The 8877-nt window shown below is 45.1% G+C and overlaps 1 protein-coding gene across 1 annotated transcript; it reads left to right on the top strand.

Moving 5' to 3' along the window:
• The first annotated feature begins 1331 nt into the window (after nucleotides 1–1331).
• On the top strand, nucleotides 1332–6787 carry YARS2 (tyrosyl-tRNA synthetase 2). Its single transcript, XM_054632188.2, has 5 exons — nucleotides 1332–2155; nucleotides 3104–3271; nucleotides 4407–4562; nucleotides 4888–5058; nucleotides 5393–6787. Exons 1-5 carry the CDS (start codon nucleotides 1347–1349, stop codon nucleotides 5550–5552), a joined length of 1464 nt encoding a protein of 487 aa, XP_054488163.2. The 5' UTR covers nucleotides 1332–1346; the 3' UTR covers nucleotides 5553–6787.
• The last annotated feature ends 2090 nt before the right edge of the window (nucleotides 6788–8877 follow it).

Here is an 8877-nt window from a genome sequence, read left to right as displayed (position 1 = left end):
CAGTATTGCTTGGAGAGTTAATAATCCCAGCTTTTCCAGGTCTGCATATTTCCATTTATTGATCTCCCTGTTGTATTATCACTTCTAACACAGAATGGCAAAGATCTTGACAATGTCTATAAAGTGCTTGCCATTGTCTCACAGGTAACCAATGACCAATTGAGCCCCTTTTCCAGTCTGCCACAGCTCCTCAAACATGATGGAGAGTGGCTCAGACATTTCACCCAACCATCCCCTCAGGTCCTGTGAAAGCATCTCATCATGTTCTATGGACTTGTGCACCCCCAGGTGTGATGGTGTTCGCAGGGGTCTTAGGACAAGGGAAGAGACAAGGATAGACTTTATGCTTCAGAAGGCTTGATTTATTATTTTGTGATATATATTATATTAAAACTATACTAGAATAGAAGAAAGGATTTCATCAGAAGGCTAGCTAATAGAAAAGCAAGAATGATAACAAAAGCTTGTGTCTCGGACAGAGAGTCCAAGCCAGCTGACTGTGATTGGCCATTAATTAGAAACAACCAACATGGACCTATCAAAGATGCACCTGCTGCATTCCCCAACAGCAAATAATCATTGTTTACATTTTGTTCCTGAGGCTTCTCAGGAGAAGAAATCCTAAGGAAAGGATTTTTCAGAAAATATCATGGCTACACCCAGGTTCCCTAGACAGGCTCAAGCCTCATCTTCTCCTGCAGGAGGTGGTTCATTCTCCTCACCCTTGCCTTTCCTTCTGCAACTCTGCCGGGGTGCTTGAACACCTGCCAGTGAAGACTGAAGCAGAAAACCCATTGCATACCTCAGCATTCTCCATATCCCAGGTGCTCTACTCCCCTGCAGAGGGCACATGTTTCCTCAGCACTCCTTTTATCACCCAGAGCTGCACACCTCTCTCTATCTATGGCTTGAGCCGCCTCTTCCCATGCAGATATGTAACATAGCTAAAAATTTCTAGGACTATAGCTAATCAATTCTGGTAACATAGCTAATAAATTCTAGGGTCTGTAAATTCTAAAGCCCCGCTGTGACCAACTCAGGCACCCGGTACCCGCTCTGCCAGGCCGATTCCCACCGCCTGACAGCGCCTCAACTCCCGGTACTCCGGGTTGGGAGAAATTCAGCGGAGCACGAGCCAACACACGCCGGTTTTGTCGCATTTTTAATGTGGCGGAGAAGAGCCGCCAGCCGGCGCAAAGCCGACGGCAGCGCCGCCGAACCCCGAGCCTTCCCGAGCCGCTTTCACGGCCTTTCCCCGTCCGACCCTGCCGGTTCCCGGGTGGTTCCGGGGCGGTCCCGGCGCAGCGGCCCCGCCCCCCCGGCGCTCCCGGCGTGCCCCGCGCGCGATGGCGGCGCCCGCACTGTGCCGGCGCTGCGGGCGGGCGGCGGGGCCGTGGGGCCTGCGCCGGGCCCCGCTCCCGCCGCCGCCGCCACCGCTCCGCCGCCAGGCCCACGAGCGGGCGCGGCGGGCGCGGGGCGCGGCGGGGCTGCTGGCGGCGCAGTGCGAGCGCGGGCTGTTCCAGGAGGTGTTCCCGGCGCAGAGCGCGGAGGAGCAGCTGCCGGCGCTGCTGGAGCCGGGCCGGCCGCCGCTGGCCGCCTACTGCGGCTTCGACCCCACGGCGGACTCGCTGCACGTGGGGCACCTGCTGCCCGTCATGGCGCTGCTGCACTTCCAGCGCGCCGGCCACGACGTCATCGCCGTGGTGGGCGGGGCCACGGCGCGGCTCGGGGACCCCAGCGGGCGGGAGCGCGCGCGGGAGCCGCTGCCGGCGGGGCAGGTGCGCGCGCAGGCGCGGGCGCTGCGCGCGGGGCTGGAGCGGCTGTTCGGGAACCACCGGGAGCTGTTCTGGGAGCCGGGGGCCGGGCGGCTCGGCCGCGCCGCCCTGCTGGACAACGCCCGCTGGCTCGGCCGGGAGCCGCTGCTCCGCTTCCTGGGCGGCGCCGGCGGGCGGCTCCGCATGGGCACGCTGCTGAGCCGGCAGAGCTGCCAGGCGCGGCTGCATAGCGCCGAGGGCATGAGCCTGGCCGAGTTCCTGTACCCCGCGCTGCAGGCCTACGACTTCCTGCACCTCCACCGGCACCACGGCTGCCGCATCCAGCTCGGCGGGCACGACCAGATGGGAAACATCATGTCCGGATACGAGCTCGTCACCAAGTACGGAGGAGCGCGGGGCGGGAGGGGATGGGCAAGGTGTGGGCAGCGGGACCGGGGATGGCATTGTCACCCTGTGCTGGGCACGGGTGAGGCCGCAGCTCGAGTGCTGTGTCAGTCCTGAGCCCCTCAGGAAGACTTTGAGGTGCTGGAGCAAGTCTGGAGAAGGGCAGCGATGGAATGGACTGCGCAGGGAGGAGTGAAGTCGCTGTCCCTGGCGATGTGTAAGGAAAGATGCCCCTGGCACTTAGTGCCATGCTCCAGGTGACATGACAGGACTGGACTGCCCAGGGAGGGGGTGGAGTTTCTGTCCCTGGCACTTAGTGCCATGCTCCAGGTGACATGGTGATGTTCAGTCACAGGTTGGACTCGACAGTCTCAGAGGTCTTGCCCAACCTCACCAGTTCTGTGATTCCATGACAGAATGCTGTGCAACTTGGTGCTCAGTCTCTAAAGCAACGAGAGGTTTGGCCACACACAAATCCCTGTGATTTGAGAGGAGTAATTAGTTGGTCTGACCATAAGCTTGGTACATGCGTACATTTTGACCAGGTTTATATGAATTTTTAAGAAAAATAATAGGTTCTCGTATTAGTGAATCCAAGAACCAAAATCAAACACCCTGAAGCATGGGACAAAATTAGGAAAAGTCTGCCAGCATGCACATCCTGGTGTAATCACACCAAATACGATTATGAGACAGTTGCAGTATATAACATATAAATTACTTAAAGGACATAAATGCCTTTGATACATACAAAAAAACTTAAAAACTTATGGTGCTGGTTTTTTCCCTAAAACCCTCCTTCACACAACAGTGTTCTGGCATCTTTTTGCCCATCACCCCCAGCTTTATATCAAGGATAGAATCTTGCAGAATGCTTGTATTTTAGTCAGCTTTACCAAGATATGATTTCTTTTTCTTAACATGCAGTGACTCTTCTTTCTCAGGATGACAGGAGCAGAGGTGTTTGGAATTACTGTACCTCTTATTACGAGTACTACTGGTGATAAACTGGGAAAGACTGCTGGAAATGCAGTTTGGCTGAACAGGGAGAAGACTTCTCCTTTTGAGCTCTATCAATTTTTTGTCAGACAGCAAGATAATGTGGTTGAAAAGTAAGTGTTTCTCCATCTTGCTTTTTGCCCTTGTTTATAAAACCTGATTCTAACTGTTCACTGTAACTGTTTCATTTAATTATGTGCAACGCGAGCTCCATGTAGAAGTATGTGTTAATTATAAGTGTTCATGAAATAAACAGGCATGACTGGTTCTTAAGTAGACAGGATAGTGGAACTTCCATATGCTGAAATATGCATCAGAAAATTAGAAGGAGGATGACAGAGGAGTGAATAACACATTTTGTTCTGCCAGTGGGTTGACTCTCTTATATGGCATGTTTTAGTTTTATTCTCTTATATGTTAGTTTTAGTACTGCAGAGTCACAGTTTTTTTCAGTACACTACATTAGTACATTGATTTTAATACCTTGCTCTGTGTTCTTTTCTGAATCTGTTTTACTTTAAACGTCAATGGCACTGTTAAATGTGAGCTACTTCCTTTTCATATTGGGACCTGCCTTATAACTTACTTACCTCTCTGAAAGGTTTATTCCCTGATAATTCAAATCCATGTTCTAATCCCAAACACTTTTCAGACTGAAAAGAAGGGTATGTGGGTACTTAAGACTAAAATATTTCAGCCATTCAGACTTTTTACCAGTAAAGGTACCTTTAATACACTGCATGGGACTGACAGCTCAATAAAATGGACTTTGTTGTAAAGAGTAGGCTTAGGGTGCCTCTTTAAATTCTTGATTATCCTAAATAATCTTCCTGCTGAGATACTTGCCAGTACAAGTATGCTTCTGTCCCATGATGGCCACAGACTGGCAGTGGGATTTTGCATTTTATTTATCCTAGGAGATCCATATTGTGGATCTACTAGGATAAATACAGAACCTTGTTAGTTGACACACGATTCCAATAAATCCTATAAAAGTTTCAAGAGAAAACGAAGTTGTTGACTGGAGTACAAGCTTCATAAAAGCATCTGACACTATCTTATGCCTGAAGACTTGACCTTAGGCAGAATATTAGGTAAAATACGAGTTTTAAAGATTTGATTGAAAGCACAGAGCATCTTAATAATTGACTAAGAATCGTTTTCATGCAGTTACTGAAGTTTGAATGACAAAGGCAGGAGATCTATGATGATGGCTATATAGACAAAGTATTTTTTCCCTGCTCATAGATACCTGAAACTATTCACCTTCCTTCCTCTTGAGGAGATTGCCCACATCATGGAAATGCATGCTAAAGAACCTGAGAAATGGGGCCCTCAGAAACGACTGGCTGCTGAAGTAACTAAGCTTGTCCATGGTAGAGAGGGGCTGGAATCTGCTAAAAGGTAAAGTTTGATTTATCAAGCAGTTTTGTTTCAGATTTCTATAGGAATTCTCCATAGCTTTTCAGGAACTATTTTAATCTATTAAGTTGTGTCCTAGATGTTAAAAGAAAAAAATTGCAACAATCCTATAGACTTAAAAATACACTGAAAATATTTAAAAACCTTGCAGGACAGTAGGGTACAATAAAAAAATGGGGTTGTAGTTAAAAAGTATTTCTGTTAGTTTGTGGACTCCCAAAAGAAAGTGGGGAGGGGAATCTGATGAGTAGCACTTTGTGTGAAGAGAATACTAGCTCTGTATTTTGAATGCTCTTTGTTCTCACAGGTGCACTAAGGCCCTTTATTACAGCAGTGTGGAGGCACTGGAAGAAATGTCTGACCAAGAGCTACAGGAACTTTTCAGACAAGCTACTTCTGCTGAACTGCTGCTTGAACCTGGCATGACTGTTCTTGACTTGTGTCGCAAAGCAAATGCCATTCCAGATGGACCTAGTGGGTGAGTTCTCACTTGTGCTTGTGGGTAATTCTTAAAAGAGTATTTACCTTTCTCAGATGGTGTGGTAGTAGAGGCTAAGGGTAATTTCAGTCACTGCTGACCTGGACTGGAAATGAAGTGCAGAAGAATTAAAATGTATTCAATTATGCATCCAACATCAACCAAAAAAAACCCACAAAAAAAAAAAAAAAAACAAAAAAACAAACAAAAAAAAAAAAAACCAAAAAAAAACAAAAAAAAAACCACAACAACCAAACCAAACCCAAATGAACTTTCATTTCTTAATAAATACCTTTCTCTTGCAAGTAACAGTTGTTTCTGTTTTGTTTTTAAGGTACCGGAAAATTACAGATGGAGGAGTTTCAATAAATGGGAATCGTGTAACTAATCCTGAGACTGTTCTTATTCTGGGACAGCATATTCTGAAGAATGGAGTATCATTACTTAGGGTTGGAAAGAAAAATTACTACATTATCAAATGGCTGCAGTTGTGACAACAGAGTATCTCCCTAAAAGGACAGGTCTCTGACTCTGCTGCTTGAAGAGGTACTTGAAGATTTTTCTGTACTGGTCATTACGACACAGCTCACAGACTGCCCAACACTTCTTGTTCAAAATGCACCAGAGTTCAAATAAAGGAGCTGAGTTATACCACTGAAGAGATTGTGGATACTCTGCCTTATACAAAGCACCATTCATAAGGATCTGCATAAGAAGAAAATGAAAAGATTCATTTCAAAGTCCAGTGATGGAGATGTGCTTCCCTTCCTGTAACAGCCCTCTGTGTTGTAGAGGAACAGGGGCCAGTTATTCCACAGGATAACCCACAGGAAAATGAGCCAAAGCAAACTCAAACCCACTCCTTCTTACAGCCAGTGTGTGCTCATCTAACCAAGAAACCTTGCTGGGGGCAAAGACAACCAACCTGTGGTCATGTTTCCCTGAACAGGTTTGCTTGGAAGGAAGCTGCAGAAAATTCATAATAAAGATTCATGATAAATGATTAGGCACTAATGTAAGTTGGTTCTTGGTTGTGTATGGGGACACATTGCACCAAAGTTTTCCAGCCTTCCTGTGGGAATACATAGCAAATTCACTTTTGAAATCTGAAAGTACAGAGCCTTTCAAAGCTTAAATCAACCCAGTGAATCCCTTTTAGGCCTTCTGTGTGCATAGTATGACTTACAAGGGGAGTGGCAGTTGTTCCACTTCTTTGGTCCTATGAATGACATCCATGCTATCCAGCACTTCTTGCTGAAGGAATATCCTGGTACTAGTTCTGTAGGCTCTGCAGTCAGCTGGAAGATAGTACATTATACCAGAAGATTTGGAGCTTGTACATGAAAGGGTTTGTTTTCATTTTAGCTGCCCAGGAGTCGTGGTGAACAGCACCACAAGGATCTCTGGACCAGGAAACACATGAGGGAAGCTGAAGTGCTTTTCAGTGTTGCTTTCAAGGATCAGGCCTCACTCTGAGGCCATGGAGAATAATTTCTTGGTCCATGAAATCTTCAATACAAATTTGCAGTGACAGCAGCCACAAGGGGTAAAGCCTTAATCTTAGCTTCTGGAATGTGGTTATGTATTCTAGAGTTGGGTGGGGAGTTTGTTACTGTTTTAGATATCTTTTTTATGTTTCTTTTTACTTGATAAATTTCATGCTGATTTCATTTGCACCATGACTCAAGATTTCAGCAGTAAAAAAATATAGTGGCTTGCTTGTTGTAGATGACAGTTTCTTCTGGCCATGGAACTGAAATAATGGCACTTTCAAAAGCTCAGCATGTTCTTAGTGTTAATTTCAGTTTCCAGATCCTACTTATCTGTCTCATAATGAAACATCTCTAGCCTAATCTCTATTCCATAACAAAGAAAAGTAATTGAGTCATTTCTACCTCAAAGAAAGTACATAGAAGAAAAGGGAGAAGGGAAGGGGAAAGGGAAAGTCCATCCACCTAACACAGCCACCTTGTTCCTTAAATGACAGAAGCATTGGAGCAAATCAGAAACATGCACCTGGGACCAAAATGCTCCAGTACACACCCATCCATGTTCACCTCCAGAGAAATACAACAGAGCCCATTTGAGAGTTTCTGGTAACAGGAAAAACTTCCAGGATTAAGTAGTGTTTCATGTCTGATCTCTTTCCTGCCTGTTTTCTGTCATCACCAAATGGTGCAGACACATATATATATCCACTTCTAATAAATCAGTAAATTTATTTTTTAGCAATATGAAATAAAAAAGGAATAAAGTGTTCTTTCCATGCCAGATTTCTAATAAGATTCACTAACCCAAATAAATTTAGTCCATGCTTGCCTTTGACCAAGTCCTAGGACTCCAAACCCTTCCCTGACTCTTCCAGAGAAACAGCTGGATACCAGCACTACTTGCCATGACCACAGAGGGCCATCACAACTGAGCATTTGAACACTTGGGTCAAGGATGACTGGAAAAAAATCAACAATTCTTTCTTAGCCTGGTCTTAATTCTTATATACAGGCACATTCAGACAATCAGAAAGAAATTGTCCAAACTCATTCAAATGTGAATAAGGAGTAATTAATATTAAAGTATTTAACATGGTTACAGATGTATGATTTAAAAGTGCAAAAAGAAAAGTAATTATTTGGGCAAGATATTTAAAAAAACCTAAAACCAACAAACTAAAAAAGCTCCACCAAAAACATTCGTACAGCACAACCTGGAAGACTTGAATTTAACCTTATTGTGGCACCTACCAGTTAAGAGGTAAAGGGTGAAAGGGCATGCAGCAGGTAAACTCACAACTGTTGGGAGCATGAAAGCACCTTCACTAGTTAAAAGAGTGTCCTTGAGCACAAAACCATATCCAAGTGGTATTAAACTTTGAGGAATCAATCCTCTGCCTCTCACCTCAAAGCAGTGTTTAATTAGCAACAAAAAGCAGATGCAGTGGAGATCCTCAGTGACTACAGGAAACACCAGCTACCCATTGCTCTCACAGCTGAAGGAGAAAACTGCAGAAAAAAAATTACCCATGATAATTCCATTCAAGTTCCCAATAGGGGCACAACAAAGTGGCAAGTTGTTTCTTGCCCCTGCCCTGGTCCATAAAGCAGGGATCTGAGTCTGCCATATCCAATCTGGCATCTGTCGTTCATCCACACGGCAATGAACAAAGCCAGGTTTTACACAAGGTCTGCCCCATTTACTTCAGAGTAAGGTCTGAAGCACAAAGACACCACCACCCCTTCTACCCATCTGTTTCACTAAGTAAAATTTGAACCTGACTACTAAACAGAAACTGTTCACATCAGGAGGATACTGTGTTTTAGTTACAGCAGGACTACAACAGCTCAGTATCTGTCAGACATTTACTAATCTGAACTTGGCTACAGGGATTTTCCCCTCCATGATTCTCTCCCCACTGGAGAGCAAGTTAGCTAAAACTTGTGCACTAGTGACAACATTTTTTCAAGTTTAAATTAAGTAAGGTGATTAGAAGACAGTTGTAAGCCATCAGTCTAATCTGGGAATTTTTCAGTTGCTGCCCTCATTAGGCCTTTTTCCACAGCTTCCCCATAATTTCTTTTAATGCTGGCAGTAATAGTGGCATTTGAAGTATTTTAGCTCAGTTCCAGAACACAGCTTGTTTCAAACCTATCAGTAGGCATGAGCAGCCTGTCCACATTATGAGTTATGGAACTATTCAAGAATGCAGAATTGAGTGAGAACAAGAGAAATCAGCATTAAGGTTGTACACATATAGGTACTTACACTACTAACTTATAAGTGCATGTAAGTCCTGCCACCAGAACTACAAGTCAGTCCAAAACT

The sequence above is a fragment of the Agelaius phoeniceus genome, chromosome 5 (genome assembly GCF_051311805.1).
Source record: "Agelaius phoeniceus isolate bAgePho1 chromosome 5, bAgePho1.hap1, whole genome shotgun sequence".
In the NCBI taxonomy this organism is placed as follows: Eukaryota; Metazoa; Chordata; class Aves; order Passeriformes; family Icteridae; genus Agelaius; species Agelaius phoeniceus.
This window is presented reverse-complemented; position numbering and strand designations above follow the sequence as displayed.

Coding starts and splice junctions, on each gene's coding strand:
- YARS2 (XM_054632188.2), top strand. CDS start 1,347: ATGGCGGCGCCCGCACTGTGCCGGCGCTGCGGGCGGGCGGCGGGGCCG. Junction 2,156..3,103: donor GGATACGAGCTCGTCACCAA/GTACGGAGGAGC, acceptor CTTCTTTCTCAG/GATGACAGGAGCAGAGGTGT. Junction 4,563..4,887: donor GGGCTGGAATCTGCTAAAAG/GTAAAGTTTGAT, acceptor TTGTTCTCACAG/GTGCACTAAGGCCCTTTATT.